At 41.7% G+C, this 20,206-nt stretch overlaps 1 protein-coding gene across 1 annotated transcript in view; it reads left to right on the forward strand.

Moving 5' to 3' along the window:
- The window catches only part of SH2D4B (SH2 domain containing 4B), a 418,243-nt gene that overhangs the window by 124,325 nt on the left and 273,712 nt on the right, over positions 1-20,206 (forward strand). Inside the window, exons 2-3 of the mRNA XM_089683343.1 lie at positions 2,475-2,634; positions 6,053-6,200. Coding sequence (XP_089539469.1) covers positions 2,475-2,634; positions 6,053-6,200 — 308 coding nt within the window. The remainder of the gene's footprint in view (positions 1-2,474; positions 2,635-6,052; positions 6,201-20,206) is intronic.

Below are 20,206 nucleotides of genomic sequence, written 5' to 3' on the forward strand. Positions count from 1 at the left end.
TGAAGTGAGAGGGTGGTTGGCTGAGGGTCTAGTAGTCAGTTGTGGGATCTATGTCCAAACGTGGCTTGGATTTGGCTGGGCTGCATGTAGTGGGGGACAGAGAAGGAGAAGACTCACCAGGGTCCCCAGGGTATAGTGGGTAACGTAGCCTGGCATCCATGGGCTGAGCTGCATGATCCCCCTCGTGGCTGCTGTAATTCTCAGTGCTGCCGCCGGCGCAATCTTGGGATCCAGCCGTGACAGGAGGGAAGAAGTGAGTTTCCCTGGTGGTCCAGGGGTTTTGCGGCGTGGCATGGTTGTTGAGGTGTGTACACCTCTTATCTTTCTCTCTGGGGTAGTGGTGTCCCTTGGTGTGGGTGTGTGCCGTGTCAGCTCTGGCGGGTGGATGGAGCGGAGTTTAACCGGCGTCTATTCAGGAGCCAATCACGCATGCGCCCCCAGCTGCTGACTTTTAAAAAACAGCCACTTACCTGTCCCACGATCCCGTAGTGTGTCCCCTGCAGCTCGTTTCATCGGCCGTCCTGTATTCCAGGAGGCCGCCATCTTCAGTTTGGTCACCCGGCTGTGATAGCTTGCAGCTTCACAGCCAGGTACCCATTGCACATGTGCTAGTAGCGCTGCGCTTCCTGAATGCTTCTGGGAACTGTCACGTGTCCCAAAAGACTACAGGGAGGGAGGGAGGACACCTTCCGCTGCCGATCGCCTAGGCAATCGGACTGGAAGTGGGAGCAGGTACCTGTCAAATTTGGGTACCCGCTCCCCAAAGGTGCCAATCCTTAATGGAGAGTGGGGGAGCAGTCCTTAAAGTGGAACTTCCCCTTTTGGGTGGAGCTGCGCTTTAATAAACCTGAACAAGGCTTTTACATGGTGAGAGACTCCGCTTCTTTTCTGAGAGATTGCGTTCTCAGCCCATTAACCATTGGAAAATGTAATGAATGTGTCATGGTTTAGCCAGTGGTCTTCTTGGCTGTGTAATCCTTCCCTCCTTACCGCAGTGCTTCTCCTAGTCCATTGATTCCTTTCAAGTGTTTTTGGCTTCTCTGCTCATCTATGTGTGTTTCCTGCTATATTGTGGGTTTTTATTTCCTTTCCCTTCCATCATTTCCTGGCCCATATCCCAGTTTGCTTTCCTATATATGCACGTGGTCAGAGTAGGCCACATTGCTTGAGCAACTTCCCAGGTCTCTGAGCTCTTGTTTGCTGACTATTACATGCATTCTGTGTCCGAGTTCCCAAGTACTGACCCCGGCTTCATCTAACCGCCTGTGCTAACTTGTCACCCTGATATTGGCTTGTTTCCTGGATTTCCTTCAGCATCCTCAGCTAGGCATACCTAGGGGCTGCGACCTGGTTCCAGATTGCTGCAAGTCCATCCTCGCCATCAGGGGCCCTGGAAGAAGAAGCAAGCCAGAGCTTAGACTCCGCACCTGGGGAACCCCAAGCTGGCAATCTACAAGGACTCTGTATCACAGACACTTGACAGAATTTTCTTAATATTTTTCTCAATACAATACTGAGATTATACAGGTGATAAGGAGGACAAATTCTCCCCTTCAACAGGTGGCTTGAGAAAGATGCTGGTAAAGCTGCTCCTTAAAAGGGAAGAATGAGAATTGAAAAGAACATTAATACTCACCTAGGCGGATGCAGCATCTGTCCCCTGCCACCTTTAAGACCAAGAACTGAGCGATCAAAGACCGTTCTCAGTCTTCACTGAGCAGAGAGCTCTCTGCTCTGCCCCTCTACTGCTCACTGGAGCTCTTTGCTGTGAAGGGGGAGGGAGTGGCCGGCTCAAGCACTCAGAAGCATGTTGAGAGCCAGTTGCCAGTCCAGGCATCTGATTGGATCCTGACTTTAAAGTTGGGATCTCTCCAGAGCCTGGACCAGCTCAGTGACATCAGCTGACAGTGGACTTTAGCCCGCTTTTGGCTGAAAATGGGTAACAGGAGTACAGAATGAAGTAACTCCTTTAATCTTCAATATAAATTGACACAATCCTTGAAGTATATAAAGCTTTTGTTGAGACATTGCTTTTTATCGACAAACGGGTGCAAGCCCCCTGAATACTGGAACACTCATGATACAGACTATCAGGCTGGTGTTTGCAGAGCTGGGCATAATTTTTAAGGCCTTTCTCTTGAGACACCTATGAGCTTCTGAAAGGTGTACAGCAAACAGTATGTAAGCATGCACATTAGTGACCCTTTAGCTAAGGAGTTACCATCACTTATATTTATTGTGTTAGGCTTCTATCTCAGGGGGGAGGGAGAGGATGGTGAAAAAAGCCAGTGCTAAAAAATAACTAAAATATTAGAACAACTTTTATCAGCCAAAGTCAAATTGCACCAAGGAAATGTGGAAACCTTAGATTAGTAATCCCATTTTTATCTAAGTATTGTTTTCCTGCTTTTCTGTCAGCTTAATTTTTGTCCACTTAATATTTTGTTTGTTCATATTTTTTTTATTTTCTACAGATAACTCTAAGCACATTGAGTGGCTAAGGGGAGCTGATGGAGATGTCTGGGTGTGGATCATGGGGGAAGCCAATGGAGACAAGCCATATGAGCAAATAGCCGAAGAGCTCATGGCAGAGACAGCCAGGCAGCAAGCACAAAAGGAGGCGGAGGAGCAATGGTGAGGGAAGATTTTACATTAATATGATTGTAGCACTACCCCCAGAGGAGCTGCTTGTATTTTTGCCCCAGTCTCCCCTTACTTCACCCTGCAGCCAGGCACAGTATATTTCTTCAGCCAAATACACACACACACTTCCACTTGCTATCTTCAATTACCAGTCTAGGGGATGGTTTTTTTTGGACTTTTATTGTAGAACTGGGCATAGGGATGGGGAATTGTAGTAGGATACTCCAAAATTAGAACTATTCACACTGAGGACATCTAGCTGATCTCTCAGTTGAGCAGTATTGAATTCTTGATTGAAATCAGATAGCAGACTTCTCTTTAAAGTGTAGTAACAAGTAGTTTAGGAGTGAGAAAAGTACCTTTAGCAGTAGTAGTAGTTGCAGGGCTGAGCTCCTCAGGTACAGGCCTGTTATGGTAGACTGTAGCAGTCCAGAAGTAATAGAACTGAGCAAAGTCCTTTGCAGTAGCACTCATTGGACAAGCTCTTCAGAACACTAGCCAGTGTTCCCTTTTCTCAGACCCACACTGACTATAACGCACCAGAAGGGTAGCAAAGCAAACAGAGTCCCCAAGATCTCTCAGTGTCTGTACTCACAAACCCAAGGACAGAATGGTTGCCTCCTTCCACTCTTCCAATCGACTCTCTCTCCAGTGATACCAGACAGATCTTTGGCAGACAGCTTCCCTCAATCAGCATACTGTAGGACCAGGGTCACTCTCTCTAACTTCAGGCCCTCAGATTGACCCATCTGAGGCCACATGGCAGCAAGCGCCAGGTGAGGCAGCCTGCCTCCAGCCTGGCTTGGTGCAATCTACTCCAGGGAAAGACATTGAACCCATGTGCTCACAGAACATAAATACCACTCCCAGCATGCAATGGGGCCACCCTCCCCTGCAATTGGCCAGGGTTGTATCCATATTCAATATTCATGCTGTGCATTTGTCTAGCCCATACTCATATTCTTGAAGGCTCTCAAACCTTCCTGAAGGCGGGCAGAATTCAGACAAACTCAAACAACACCAAAGCATCATAGCAGACCTAACTAATCAATCACTGCACTCTGTTAAGCAGATAGCCCAATTAGATTTTCCTAAAAGCTCCCCACTGTCAGAATACAAAATGGCAGTGTGAAGAATCCCAACATCCACATTGAATGTGGGGATAGGGAAAAATGTTATATATATATATATATATATATATATATATATATATATATATATATATGGGCTGTCTAAGCTCAAGCAGTGAATAGTACATTTGCAGTAAATAGTGCATTGCAGTGAATAGCCAATTTGCTCTTAGTAAATCAACCCCACTTTATATTGTCAATTAATTTATTATGAAATTATTCACTAGGTGACATGGAATCAACTTTTATCCCTGCTTGTTTACTCTTTTATTTTTATATAGGTCTTGCCCCCAATTTTTTCTGGCATGTATGATTACTAGCATGCTTGTGCTTGTACCTAATTGCACCTCCTCTGTTTGAGGACAAACTATTTTCAGAATTGACATGGTATAATTAAATCTATATTGATTCTGTTAGGTTATTGGTGCTACATTTAAAGCAGTATAGGTAGATAACTGACTTATAGAATGCACTAGGAGCTAAACATTAAATCCCATGTGAAGGCACAAAAAAAAAAAAAACATGAGCAGTACATCTCTGAAAAACATACACACTTCCCCATGTTTTATTCCTTTAGAGACCATGCAAGTACAGAAAAATACCTGTTGTTGAGCCTCTAATGCACTTAGCACATAAGCCCAGTGGTGTATTTAGGTTGTGTGCTGCCCTAGGCAACACAAAAATTGGATCCCCCCCCTCCCCAGTGGAGAGAGCCTGACACCATCCAACACCACACCCCTCCACCTCCATGGAGAGAGCTTGACAGTTACCAACAACACCCCTGCCCTATTCCCCCCCCCCCCCCCACCGGAGGAGAGAGCCTTCCACTAACACCCCCCCGGTTGACAGAGAGAAAGACACTTGCCTTTACAGTTCTCTGGACATCTCCGGGAACAACAGTCTGGCTTTGCATACACCATCAAGCAGCCCGCAGCCTGTCCCAGATCTCACCATGCTGCATATGTCCTTTCTTCCAGGGGGCATTGCTGCCCCCTTAAAAAATGCCACCATAGACAAATGATTTGTTTGCCTTGTGGTAAATACACCCCTGCATAAGCTCATTTGTGGGCTGACAACACACAACTTGTTTTTCTGGACTGAGTGTTGTCAACCCTCTCTTTTTTTTTTTGGGTTTTTGTTTTTGTAAATCTGGTCAACCATTTCCACTCTTTCTACAACATAAAGGCAAATCATTTTGCAGTCCTTGATAAAAAATTTGAGGGTTCTTTGAGATTCCAGAAGAAGTGTACAAAAGGCACAGAACAACTCTGAATTTTTGACATACACTATATTACAAAAAGTATTGGGGCGCCTGCCTTTACATGCACATGAACTTTAATGGCATCTCAGTCTTAGCCCGTAGGGTTCAATATTGAGTTGGCCAACCCTTTGCAGCTATAACAGCTTACACTCTTCTGGGAAGGCTGTCCAAAAGGTTTAGGAGTGTGTGTATGGGAATGTTTGACCATTCTTCCAGAAGCGCATTTGTGAGATCAGGCACTGATGTCAGACAAGTAGGCCTGGCTCGCAGTCTCCACTCAGTTTCATCCCAAATATATTCTATTGGGTTAAGGTCAGAACTCTGCAGGCCAGTCAAGTTCTTCCACCCCAAACTCGCTCATCCATGTCTTTATGGACCTTGCTTTGTGCACTGGTGCGCAGTCATGTTGGAACAGGAAGGGGCCATCCTTAAACTGTTCCCACAAAGTTAGGAGCATGAAATTGTCCAAAATGTCTTGGTATGCTGACGCCTTAAGTGTTCTCTTCACTGGAACTAAGGAGCCAAGCCCAACCCCTGAAAAACAACTCCACACCATAATCCCTCCTCCACCAAACTTTACACTTTGCACAATGCAGTCAGGCAAATACCATTTTCCTGGCAACCGCCAAACCCAGACACATCAATTGGATTGCCAGACAGAGAAGCACGATTCATCACTCCAGAGAACACGTCTCCACTGTTCAAATCCAGTGGCGGCGTGCTTTACACCACTGCATCCAACGCTTTGAATTACAGTTGGTGATGTAAGGCTTAGATGCAGCTGCTCGGCCATGGAAACCCATTCCATGAAGCTCTCTGCGCACTGTTGTTGTGGAAAACCTGAATCCAATGATTTGGAGAGATGTCCCAATACATTGACAATATAGTGTTTTCATTTTATTTGGCACTTATCACTTTCATTGCTGCAGAATATAACAGACCACATTAGAGCAAATAAGATATATTCATGTTGGGGTTTATGTACACTTTACCAGCACCAACTTGATATTTTTCAAAGGAAACAAAAAGAAGCAGAAATTGAGAAGAAATTTCGTGATGCTATGGCCAAAGAAAAAGCACGAATAGTGGCTGAAAAGTGGAAGGTGGAAATTGAAGATCGGAAAGCAGCAAAACTACTAGAAAAGAAGTTCCAGGAAGAACTCAAGGTAGGAACCACAAATTTGCAGCTTGTGTTTATTACCTGTGTTCTATTTGGGCAAAGGCTGTAACATCCATACAGGCATAATGTGACAGCATCTGTAACAATCTTTTTCCACGCACAGTGTGTACTGTGCAATGTTTCTGTACAGGCAGACTTTTTTGTGGGTGCAGGGGAGTCATCTGAAGTTCATAGTTCAAGTGCATAACCTTATAGTGCTGGAATGGTAAAAAAAAGTAATAATAAAAAAATTAAATAAACAATAGAGAAACAAAACACACATTATATATATATATATATATATATACTGTATATATATATATATATATATTTTTTTTTTTTTTTTTAAATTAAATATATTTCTTCTGGTGCACTAAATCCCTAATCATTGTTATTAGCCCCACCCAGCTCATTTCTTTACACTACAGGGCATTTCCCCCTTATGGTTTGGTAGATGAGAGTGTAGGGGCTCTATAGTCCTAACATATATCTTTAACAGGGCTGATAGTGCTACTCCTCCTACCCACTGTACAGTAAGTCAGCATTATCACTCTAGGACATGAAGTGTGTTACTGCCAGGATCATATTTAAGGAATGAGATATATTACATTTTTGTTCTTGGGTATAGATATTTATTTAATTTTTTACAGAGCTGTCCTGGGGATCACCTGTGCCCACTGCTGGTTCTGAGACCCAGCTGTCCCGAACAGCCACAGGTCTTGCATGCAGGGCTAGTAGGCAGAAGTGGCAGAGGTCTTGGGTACATCAGGAGGAGGGGACAGGATCCACAGGTCTCACACTCATGACTGTGCCAAGAAGTATGCAGAAGTGGCAGCCACCTTGAAGGCATCATTATACAATACCTTCAGCGCCTGGTGGGAACTGCACACTCACTATGTGAGAATGATATAGAAATACAATGACAAACAGCATAAAACACATAAAACAATGGAAACATATGTTTTTGTTATTATTATAATATATGTTATTATATAATTTATGCAAAGCTCTTTTTCATTGTATTTGTATATGATATTGGCATGGTAGAAGAGGTTAATTGTTAGTACTAGCCCTTAGTAGTGATGTGTGTTTCCATCTGTACTGACCATTTGGCCTCGGGTCTGCTCCCTATATTTTTGTATTTATGTATTTCTCTTGGGCTCATTACTTGACAAAGAGAAGGAGGCCTTGAAATGCTGCCGTGGAGTTTGAGAAAGCTTGTGACACCTGGAGGTATCCTTGCAATGTGATTGACCCAGCGGCGGAACATCACTTCCAGTCCAATGGTTTTCTTCATTGGATCCCAGCAGTATTTTCCCCCCACACTTCTCTATTTAGTTTCTATAGTCAGCCCAATTTTTGCCCACCTGGTGGCCACAGGCGGTGCAGATGAAGTATTCTATGGCACCGCAACAGACATGATCTAGAGTAGGATATCGTCTGATATACAATTCATGCATATGTTCACTAAAGCATATTTATCACAACCTACGGTACTTCCTTTTGGACTCACTGGTACATGTGGACTGGCTCCTTGAGTTCTTCTTATATCCTTATATCTGGGAAAAGGTTGCTGTTTACACCTTTGTTTATTGCCACTTTTCCCCCATCTATGCTTGGGAACTATTATTATGTTCTGTATAACATATTGGTCACCACTAGTTTCTCACTGGATTCTATACATGACGCCACCCATAGGCCATCATATCATTCTCATATAGTGAGTTTGTGGTTCCCATCAAGCTGAGTGTACTGAAGATATTGTGTATGTCTTATACTCCAGGACTCCATAATATTTTGTTCGCGACGTCAGTTTATAGGGGGACCTTTCATCACTATGGACCATTTTGACTAGTTACAATTTGTCATTCATCATTACAGGGTTGTCACTTGATGACTTATGTTTTATTACAGTCTATGCATCCAATTTTTGTGTTTGCTTGGGTGCATCAGGAGGAAGGGGACAGGATCCGCAAGATGCAACCTGTACTGTTGAAGTAGTTTACAGCTCATGGGGGGTGTACTTTAACCTTTTTGCTTGAGTGCTAAAATACTTTGCACTGCTCACATTAACATTCAGGAACCAATGAGCAATGAACATTGTCTCCAGTCTAGTGAGACCTGGGGCTGTCAAGATCTGTGCCTGGAAACATTAATATACAGAATGAGGTCATCAAGGTTGTTAACCAATACAGACCATGTTGACCTCGTGCATTCTGAATAGCCTTCAGCAAAACTGAGGATTAGTTTCGGAGTTTAAGATAACATTAAGATAGAAGCATCCGTACAAGATTCCTATAAAGCCAGCCACTGTGCTTTACAGTTATAGTTTCATAATGGCAAATGTTCAGAACTGGTTTTCATTGAATATGGAAATTGGAGAACCTGGGGGTCTGGTAATAGTTTTGCTACACGGTTATACTCCTTGTTTTACAGTTAGGGAAGAAATCTAGCTTTAAAATGCAGTAAAAAATCTTTGTTACAGTTCATATTATTTTAGCCAAATAAAGCACAAGGTTAATTATTGGACTTGCTAACATAAAATTGTAAAGTCGAACAGTTTTGAACTTATCTAAGGATTTCTTAAATGCCAAAGCTTTGCAGCTAAATATATTGCTATGTATGAAGTTTGCACCGTTTGCTTTTTGGAGAAGCAGAATAAATTGATAGTAACATATTGTATTTGAGCTGTCTCTTGACCTTTGGTAAATAGCACTCAAAAGGATATTGTCCCAGCTCAAGAACACTGACCAATCGATACTACATGCTGTGACCTGCTGCGATGCAAGTAGGATTCTGGGTTTAACACTAACTAAAATAAGAAGTAATTTACTCCCTGTATATAGCTTTTCATAACCAGTGGAGGGAAACGTACATTCTTAATTAAAATCAGGGATGTCAACATATTGCAGTAATTATTTCTGCAAATCTGACAGGAAAAAAAAAGGAAACTCATTTAAAATATTAAGGTTTCTTTTTCTGTTTCCTGCATTCTGGCTTGTAACCTTTAAAACTAATTGTAAAATTTTGAGTCTGATTAAACATTATAGAGAAAAAAACTGTACACCCTTTTGCTAAGTGTTTCATTTTAAAGGAGGACTATACTGTATTTTCAGTGAACACTTGTTATTTTAATGCTATTTATCTTAAAGAATATCTAAAGGCAAACCTATTTTTACATATATGATAGAGTATAGAATTCTTATACCCCTTGTTAGCGTGTTTATCTATATGTGGAGATTTCCCTTTTCTTCCTGTCCTGTAGGCACAACAGGAAGTGAAAGAAGTGTCTCCAGTATATGAGAAAAAAACCCTTGTAGACAATTGTTAATGGAACAAATGTTCCCATTGAACATTTACACTCTATTCCTGTTCTGGTGACAACTTCAAATCTGGATTTTTCACATTCTTTCTTTCTAGGCTAAATGATCATCAGGACAAGTAGAGAGGATAAATCCTCCTAGTGGGGGACACAGATAAAAACCTGACAGTAGTTTAACCCTTATCTAATCTATCAAAAAAATGTGGTTTGAATACATTTTTTGAATACAATTTTTGTAATATTTTACATTGTTGATGCAAAAATTACCATTCCAGTATTACAGTTAGATTAACGCATACAGTAAATTTTACATAATATGCTAATATGCGATGCAGACTAGCACATTATGCTTTTACCTTGCAAGGGATTTTTTTTTTGCAGTTTACTACCACTTTAAAACAGTACATTCATTTCTTTAGATGTAACAGAGGGTTTTTTTTATCTTATTTCATAGCTGTATTCAATAGGAAACATATAGAATAGTGAATTATTTATAACAGTAGACTCAGTCATTTTGTTATGCTGTGTCTATTTTTACCTACATGCAAGCAGGTTTTATCCAAATTCACAAAATTTATATTTTGAGTACAGGGTGTTGAGTATTCTAATAGTTGTTATGAGTCAAGTTTCACTTTAACCACTTGAGGAGTGGGCTATAGCCAAATGATGGCTACAGCACAGTCGCCTAGTTATGTGAGGGCATCATATGACGTTCTCCAGAACCGTGCCCCCTGGGGCACTCACCCAGCGAGCTCTGTAATCGCTTTGTCCTTTGGACACAGCTGATCACATGACATGATAAAGGGTCAATAACAGCGCTCTTTTACCACATGATCAGTTGTATCCAATGACACAGCTGATCACAAAGTAAATACTGTTGCCGGTTATCGGCTCCACTTTCCTCATGCTGTGACAGTGTGCGGAAAGTGGAGCCGATAACCGCCATCAGCACCTGTATTTGCAGTTCATCAGCAACTGTATGTGCACATCAGAACATCAGGTCAGCCCCAAAAATGTCCATCAGTGCAGTCCCAGAAGTGTCCATTAGTGCAGTTTCAATAGTGTCCTTCAGTGCTGGCAGTCAGTGTCCATCAGTGCAGTCCCAACAGTGTCCATCAGTGCTGTCAGTCAGTGTCCATCAGTGCCGCTAGTCAGTGCCCATTAGTGGTGCATATCAGTGCAGCCTCATCAGTGCCTCCTTTTCACTGCCCATCAATGTAACCTATCAGTGCCCATAAGTGCTGCCTACCAATGCAGCCTTATCACTGCCACCTCATCAGTACCCTTTAGTGCTGCATATCAGTGCCCATCAGTGCACATCAGTGAAGGAGAAAAATTACCTGTTTGCTAAATTTTATAACAGAAACTAAGAAAACATTTTTGGTCTTTTTCGTTTGTTTAGCAAAACAAAAAACCCATCGGTGATTAAATACCACAAAAAGAAATCTCTATATGTCTCAAAAAAATGATAAAAATTTAATTTGGGTACAGCGTTGCAGTACCACGCAATAGTCATTCAAAGAGCGATAGCATTGAAAGCTGAAAATTGGTCTGGGCAGGATGGGGGTGAAAGTACCCAGTAAGCAAGTGGTTATTTCTAATTATAGATGCATGCATTTTACACCAACTGTTGAAAGAGTTACCAGAAGATCCTTTGATAATATTTCTTAGAGCTCTGGGAGACTTTTTTTTTGGCATCAGATCAGACAGCTCTTGAGCTGAATTTGCTGGGCTTGCTAGTCCTAGGCATATTAGCGGTCTATGCCACTTATTGATTTTTTTTTCCCTTACAATGAAATTGTTGATTTTAATAATTTGGGTGATCCTATTAAATCCTTTGCCAGACTACAACCTCCTTTCTGAGGGCCTTAGAGACCCCTGTTGATCTTGGTTCGATGGCAGAGGTTCTAATCACTGAACCAGCTTGCCTTTAGGATCACCCCACAATCCTCATAGGTAGTACTCTTCGTGGGTCAATTTTAACCTCCATACAGGACCACAGTGATGAAACAAAAAGATCCTCCATAGAGCCAATAAAACAGGTCGACCTGCATGTGTTGTAAATATTTGGAGCAAAAGTGTTGCTGATGCCAGTGGCTGGAGGAGACCTATAAGGAGAGGAGTGAGTGCCACCATTGATGACCACAAGTGGGTAATTGACCCACGAAGAGTACCACCTGTGAGGATTGTGGGGTGATCCTAAAGGAAAGCTGGCCCTGTGGGGTCACTGTAAAGAGGTGAGGGGGCATTTTGGCCATTTGAGGAGGTGCACCTGTAACCACGACCACACAAATATCACCTGCATGTGTTGTGAATATTTGGAGCACAATTTGATTTGTTTGTGGACCACATTCATTTCAGCATTTATATGTGGGGGACTTTGTTTTGTATTTGGGTTTTACTGAGGATTTTTGCCAAGTGTGGTTCACTGATCACATTTTAGCTATTTATCCCTGGCTAGGGATGCACACACTTATTTGCACTATTTATAATTAAATGATCCCTCAAATATGGATTGGAGGGGATCTTAGATTTAGATTGTTATAAAATTGGTTGATCACGTGCGTATATAGTTTATTACTATATCATATATGTATATTGATTTTATATATGTATGTTTGGATCTCCAGAGGATTTACCACCCTTCCTGACCAGGCCATTTTTTGCGATGCGGCACTGCGGTGTTTTAACTGACAATTGCGCGGTCATGCAATGCTGCACCCAAATGAAATGTATGTCCTTTTTTTCCCACAAATGGAGCTTTCTTTTGGTGATAGTTGATTGCGTCTGCATTTTTTATTTTTTGCGCTATAAACAAAAAAAGGCTGACGATTTTGAAAAAAAAGCCAATATTTTTGACTTTTTGCTATAAAACATATCCAGTAAAAAATTTAAAAAATCAAATTCATTATAAATTTAGGACAAAATGTATTCTGTTGCATGTCTTTGCTAAAAAAAAAAAATCCCAATATATGTAAATTAATTGGTTTACATGAAAGTTATAGCGTCTACAAATTGCGGTATATGTAATGGAATTTAAATTTTTTTTAATACTAGTAATGGTGGGAATTAGCGACTTATAGCGGGACTGCGGTGGGCATTCTGACACGGGGAGGGGGGGGGGACTGACTTGGTGCTACTGACATCCCCAGTGTCACACTGTACTAATGACACTGGGAAGGAAAAGGTTAACATCTGGGACAATCAAAGGGTTAATTGTGTGCTGTGTATTGTTTTACCATGTTGTCGGTGTGTGCTTTACTATGTAAGCATGCTGATTTGTATTGTTCTGCATAGCATGCTGGTACTGACAGGGGAGAGATCTGCACTGTTTACATACAGACCTCTCCCTCTCTGATTGCTGGGTGCCAGCGGGGAATCTCTGGGCAGGACCTGGTGATCGACAGCTGCAGCAGCCAATGTTAGCATGTGTAAGACTATGTGCGCCCCCTACCTGAAAATACAAAATTATACATATATGTGATTTTTCTCAGCCCTGCTGCCCTGTAGCAGTGGTTCTGCTATAGGGCAGTAGGGAAGCAGTTAATATTGTGTTCATGGTCTTATATTTTTGGCTAGGCAGTGCTTGTTAATATTTATGTATTTCTTTATTAATTTCACTTTCACAGAATAAAGCAAAGCATTACATAATATAGAGATAAACAGTAGTTCAATCTGTATATTAGCATTATCATTTACATGACAATGTCTATATAAAAATCGGACTTCCTTGCTTCAAAACAGGCTTTTGTAAAAATAATATAAAACAAGCGCTAGAAGGAAAGGAATGGTGCAAGGTATCCTCGATTCCTTGGTTTTTGCCAAGTTGGTGTATGGCTTGGCCTGGTGAAAGGTGAATGGGGAAGAGGATGTATTCAGATGAAAAGGAAAAGAATAGAACAGAGGCAGATCATAGATTAAGGGGAGGGAAACAACAAAAAGGGGAAGAAGAGGAGTTACAGTAACTCTGACCTATAGGGTTTGTTGTACAAAAGAAGTAGAAAAATGGAAAAAAAAGTGTGTTTTGTACATGACTGAGTGAAATGAAAACATACTTTAGATATATTCTCTATCTACGGTAATTAATAATTCAACCCCACAAATGTGTTCACTAAAAAAAATAAATAAAAACAATAAAGCACAATCAATCTACAGGATTTCTGAGCAGGAAAGAGTTCCTACAGAGAAGGAATATGGCTGCTCCTGTGCGGCTATGCATTAAAATACTAAACAAATAAACAGGGGTTTAAAACATTACCACTCATTAATAAGATCTTTCACAGTGAACTGATCACATGTACATATATAACTGAAACATTTAAATGACAATACCTTTCCTTTAGAGTAAATCTGTTTTGACAGAAATATGGCTGCTGCCATTGATGCCTTTTTTAATTAGCTGCTAGATCGATGGCCGCCATGCTCATCTTATGACTTTATTATTAAGTGTGTCACAAATCTAAAACATAAGGCAGTGAAATCCTAAAGTGTGAACCTTTGCACTTGTTCTGGGTCAGCGATTCAGTACACTTGATAATTATTTGGCAATTGTAAATCTGAGCTGTTGCCACATAACACCAATTAATGCAGCTCATTAAAAAAATAAGGAAATGAGTTTATAAATGCAACCGTGTAAGTGTGAATTTGGCTTGACATAAGCATCTTTTAAAGCTATAGAGAGTGGAGACAGGGAGAGTAAAGCTGGGTACTCACGGATCAAAACTTGGTCGGTTCAGCTGGGACTGGCCAAATTTTGATCTGCGGACAGCCCTCCCTGTTATACAACAGCCAATTCTTTGATTGGCTTCTATCGAATGGGACTACTGGAAAACGTTCTTCAATCAGCGGCTTGCAGCCAACCGCCTGCAGCACTGATCAGTGTATTCTGACAGCAGGGATTCCCCATTGTCTCAATACAATGGACTCCATTCACTAAAATAGATTGCATGCAATATTTAGGTGTCCGGACACATCTTCCCTAAATATCACATGCTATCCTATAATTGTCTATTCACTATGCCATTTTTGCAGTATTTACCAGAAAACGCTCAGTAAATACAGCATAAAACAGCATTAAACTCAATTCACAAAAGGAAATAAATAAATAAATGTGGTAATTAAGTAGTGGTCCAGGCATGTGATAGTTAGGGAGAGGGTATGACTTTAATGGATTGTTAAGGAGACGGCTGCAGCCGCATCCCTAACAACCATGACTCATCTGCTGTCAGTAGGGATTCCTGCTGACAGCAGAATGTAAATAAAAGAACTATGGACATTTAAAAAATAAGAAAAACAACAGCATGGGGTCCCCCTCCCCCCAATCCATACCATGTCCTCTGGGTCTGGTAAGGATTTTAAGTGGAAGCCTACTCCAAATTTTCAAACCCAGAATGCCCCGTCGATCAGGTCATAATGTTACCAGGTGGCCCCACACTTTAGTTTATTTAGTGGTGGGAGGCGGTGGAGCTGTCAGAAGGCAAGAGCCAGCGTTGGGTGAGACCTCTTTTTATTTTTTTAAATTAGGTGACCTGTGTTTATTGTGATTGACGTTGAATCTACTTTGGGGAAAATTTATTTTTTGTTTTTTTTTTATAAGTTTTTGAATAAAGAACTTGTCAAAAACTAGCTGTGTTTTTTTTGGTGATTGTGTAGCTCATACTCATTCACATGGAGGGGCCAGGATCTGGGGGACCCCTTGTTAAAGAGGGCTTCCAGATTCCATTAAGCTCCCGCCTACAGAACCCCACAACCACTCGGCCAGGGTTGAGGGGGAAGAGGCCCTTGTCCTCATCAACATAGGGACAAAGTGCTTTGGGGGAGTCTCCCTGCCTCAAAGCACTCCCCATGTTGAGGGTATGTGGCCTGGTATGGTTCGAGAGGGGGGTGCTCACTCATCCCCCCCCCCTTTCCTGGCCTGCTGGGCTGCATGCTCGAATAAGAGTCTAGTATGTGTTTTGGAGAGGACCCCATGCCTTTTTTTACTTTTTTTTCCAAAAAAGATTTTTATTAGAAGAAAGCAGGCATAACAATACATATACAGACGTAAATCCAAAATCGGACAGATTACTGTATGTCGACTCCCGTGTCGCAGACGGGTCAAAGCATAACAGGCAATACAAAACATAACGTTGGAAAACATTTAGTCAACATAATATAACAATCCAGGAAATGTTTACATTTTAACTAGGGTTCCCCTTAAAATCCATATCAGACATGAAGGGCCTGGTAAGGCTTGGGGAGGAACCCTATGCTGTTTTTTTTTCTTATTTTTCAAATTCTGGCAATTCTTTTGTTTACAAAAGCAGATGGGTCATGGCTGTTAAGGACGCGGTCAGCCACCCACTCTTTAAACAACTATGACAGTTACTGTTTGTTAAGGACATTGGCGATAAATTATTGCAAGTTTTCACTAGTAAAATACCATATCACTTCATAAAATAGCGCATGCTGTATTTTAGTAGCATTTTTTAGTTAATTGGAAAAACTTTTTGAAAAATGCTAAGCAGTATTTTATATATTTATAAGTAGATAACGCTTTGTGAATAGAGCCCAATGTCTTGGCTGGGGGGATTCCTGCATTCACACTGCTTGTTTGGAAGCAGGAATTCGTTTTTTTTGCTCAAGCCAGCTAGCTGAACAAAAAAAAAAAGCCTAGTCAAGTGTACCCAGCTTAAAGCGGAGCTCCACCCAAAAGGGGAAGTTCCGCTTTAAGGACTGCTGCCCCGCTCCCCATTAAGGATTAGCACCTTTGGGGGGTGGGGGGAAGTGGGTATCTGAGTTTGACAGGTACCCGCACCCACTTCCAGTCCGATTGCCTAGGCGACTGGAAGTGGAAGGTATCCTCCCTGTAGTCTTTTGTGACACATGACAGATCCCAGAAGACTACAGGACCATTCATGAAGTGCAGTGCTACTCGTGCATGCGCAGTGGGTACCCAGCTGTGAAGCCACAAGCTGTCGCAGCCGGGTGCCCACACTAAAGATGCCGGCGCCTGGAACACAGGACGGCCCCGTGAAACGGGCTGTGGGGTACACACTGCGGGAGTGAGGGACAGGTGAGTGGCTGTTTTTTAAAAGTCATCAGCTACAGTTTTTGTAGCTGCTGACTTGTATTTTTTGACAGGGTGAGTGGAACTCCATTTTAAGGAGCAACACTAAGGGCTGTGTGGATGTGCTGGTTTTATGGGCTGAAAAGGAAACTGCTGATGGGAGCTAGAAGAGGGATGAGCTATTCAGTTTACTGTTGCTTATTCATTAATCAATGATAGGCTGTGGCCAGAGCGTCCCACCTTGCTGTATTGCTTTAGCTGCAGTACAGAAAATTAGGGCTCTAACCTGACTGTTCTGTCTGGTAGGGCTGTGTAAATCATTGGCTGGACAGTAATAACATCATTTGATAGGCAAATCACCTGATCAGTTAGCTAAGTCTGTTTTATGTGTATTTGTGATCACTGCATCTGTAACCCTGAGCAGCCTAACTAGACAAATTTGCAAAGGTCTGCAACAGATTTACCACTGGAGATTAAACAGATACACACTGAAAACAGTGTGCAGTTATGAATTGGCAAGGGGAAGGTTCTATTCTGTTGTAGTGCTAGTGCACATTAGTGCATCAGAGAGAGGTATTTGTGAATTAAGTTGTCTAATTATCATACAGCTGTCTCACTGCTCTGGTCTGATATTGCCTTTCTGTCAGACAGAAATAATAATGTCCTCCCAGTATTTCTGGGTATGCAGGAGCATGTGACTCACTCCCATTCTTTCATTTGACAGTGCTGGTGCTTTGTGACTGGCCTCAGTCCTGTTTAATCGCTAAGATCACCTTTTCCTGAAAATAGCCTATGCACTCTAAGGGTCCCAGTAGCTATTAAAAAATGTGCAACTTTGTAAAATGTTCAGAATTTTATTGTCAGACCTGTAGGCCAATGGGGCCCTCCCCGGAAACTGGGGTGAAAACCCCCCAATTAGTAATCTCCACATCCTGCCTTGGACATGAATTATTGTACACTCAATCCCAGAATTACAGGAGCAACAACAAATGGTTTCACACCCTAACAACAGGAAAAGTTGAACTTGGCTTTTAAGCTCTGACTATAGCTTTTCTCATTCCCGGTAGTTAAAAAAACAAAAAAAACTTTTGTCACTAATTTGATAACCTAAAATATTTGTTGACAGAGGAAATTTAGGATATCTGAGCATTGCAACACACTTTACTATTGTTTTAAGACCAAACTTAGTAGAGCTTAGCAGCACTTCAAGTCCCTAAAAATTCACCATCCCTTTAGGGTATAAATAAAAGACAACGTTAGACTTCCATAAGGCCACACCATGACGTTTATTCCAAGCAGTAGGCTTCTGACATAGTTCTGGAATAAGCCATGCCTTCCAATGCGTTTCCCCCATATTGGGTTTATTCTAACTGCATTAGTGGGGCATGGATTAGGGCAGGAATGAAAGACACTGCTGCACTTTCATAGGGTCACACCATGACGTTTAATTCAAGCAGTATGTTTCTGACATAGTTCCCGTCTTAAGCCATGTCTCCCTGATTGGGCCTATTCTTAGAGCTACCTCTACAAATAAGTCTGATCAGAGTGAACTGCATTGGTGGGGCATGGCTTAGAGCAGAAACTATGTCAGAAGCCTACTGCTTTGATTAAACTTCATGGTGTGACCCTATGGAAGTGCAGCTGTGTCTTTCATTTTTGTCATACTGTATGTGCTGAGCGGCATGAGCTCCTAAAGCCAGCACCCAGTGCGGAGGGGAACTGGAGTAATATGCTCAGGATTTGGAGCAGTGCAGTCTATTCTTTTTGTTCCTTTAGTTAGGAGTAGGATGTAGTTAGGATTTAAAGATACTCTATCACTGAATGAAAAGAGAGAACCTCTGCAGTCACCTAGAGGTACACATACTTGCAGTAGCCTCCCAAAGTATCCTGTCACAGCTATATACCAGGCCATTATGACAGCTATCACATTGGCCTTTTTTGGTAATGCCAAAGATTCCTTACCTTTTCTTGACTCCTGCTTATTCCTATTGACCAGTGAGGCTGCCAATCATAAGGATGGTCCTATAGGGATGTGTGTGGCAGGAGTGTCCTAGGCCTGCATTTTATACGTGCAGCAGTTTGGCCACCTTTTGCAGTGAGAGAGTCTCTTTAAAACTAGAAAATCCCTGATAGCAACTTAACAATGCTGCTCTTTATAAATCAGTATGTTGAAAATGTATATATAGCTGAAGCGTTTATTACTGTATCATTTGGTATAGCATATGTCAGCCTCTCGGTTCATACACAATGTTTTGAACTAAATATGCTTCCTTTTACCATCTAGGTTGTGAAGCCTTAAGAACAATGTATATCCTTACTTGAACTATATATAAAACAGGGAATTGAACACATTTATGTGAACTTTGAGCTTTTTTGCAGCTATTTTGTTACTGAGAGTGTTTTATAACTGATTGTGAAAAGAATCAAAACTGTATATATACAGTCATGGCCGAAATTGTTGGCACCCTTGATATTTTTCCTGAAAATCAAGTATTTCACACAAAAAAGGTATTGCATTAACACATGTTTTGCTATACACATGTTTATTCCCTTTGTATGTATTGGAACAAATATAAAACAGAGGCAGAAAAGCAAATATGACATAATGTCACACAAAACCCCAAAAATGGGCTGGACAAAAGTATTGGCACCCTTAACTTAATATTTGGTTGCACACCCTTTGGAAAACATAACTGAAATCAGTCGCTTCCTATAACCATCAATAAGCTTCTGACACCTCTCACCCGGAATTTTGGACCACTCTTCCTTTGCAAACAGCTCCAGGTCTCTCTTATTGGAAGGACACCTTTTCCCAACAGCAATTTTAAGATCTCTCCACAGGTGTTCAATGGGATTTAGATCTGGGCTCATTGCTGGCCACTTCAGAACTCTCCAGCGCTTCTTTGCCATCCATTTCTGAGTGCTTTTTGACGTATGTTTGGGGTCATTGTCCTGCTGGAAGACCCAGGATCTTGGACGCAAACCCAGCTTTCTGACACTGGGCCCTACAGTGCGACCCAAAATCCTTTGGTAATCCTCAGATTTCATGATGCCTTGCACACAGTCAAGGCACCCAGTGCCAGAGGCAGCAAAACAACCCCAAAACATCATTGAACCTCCACCATATTTTACCGTAGGTACTGTGTTTTGTTCTTTGTAGGCCTCATTCCATTTTCGGTAAACAGTAGAATGATGTGCTTTACCGAAAAGCTCTATCTTGGTCTCATCTGTCCACAAGACGTTTTCCCAGAAGGCTTTTGGCTTACTCAAGTACATTTTGGCAAACTGTAGTCTTGCTTTTTTATGTCTCTGTGTCAGCAGTGGGGTCCTCCTGGGTCTCCTGCCATAGCGTTTCATTTCATTTAAATGTCGACGGATAGTTCGCGCTGACACTGATGCTCCCTGAGCCTGCAGGACAGCTTGAATGTCTTTGGAACATGTTTGGGGCTGCTTATCCACCATCCGGACTATTCTGCGTTGCAATCTTTCATCAATTTTCCTCATCCGTCCACGACCAGGGAGATTAGCTACAGTGCCATGGGTTGCAAACTTCTTGATAATGTTGCGCACTGTGGACAAAGGCAAATCTAGTTCTCTGGAGATGGACTTGTAACCTTGAGATTGTTGATATTTTGCCACAATT

Source organism: Staurois parvus, unplaced genomic scaffold (genome assembly GCF_062004578.1).
Source record: "Staurois parvus isolate SC_StPar_1 unplaced genomic scaffold, SC_StPar_1.0 ptg000306l, whole genome shotgun sequence".
In the NCBI taxonomy this organism is placed as follows: Eukaryota; Metazoa; Chordata; class Amphibia; order Anura; family Ranidae; genus Staurois; species Staurois parvus.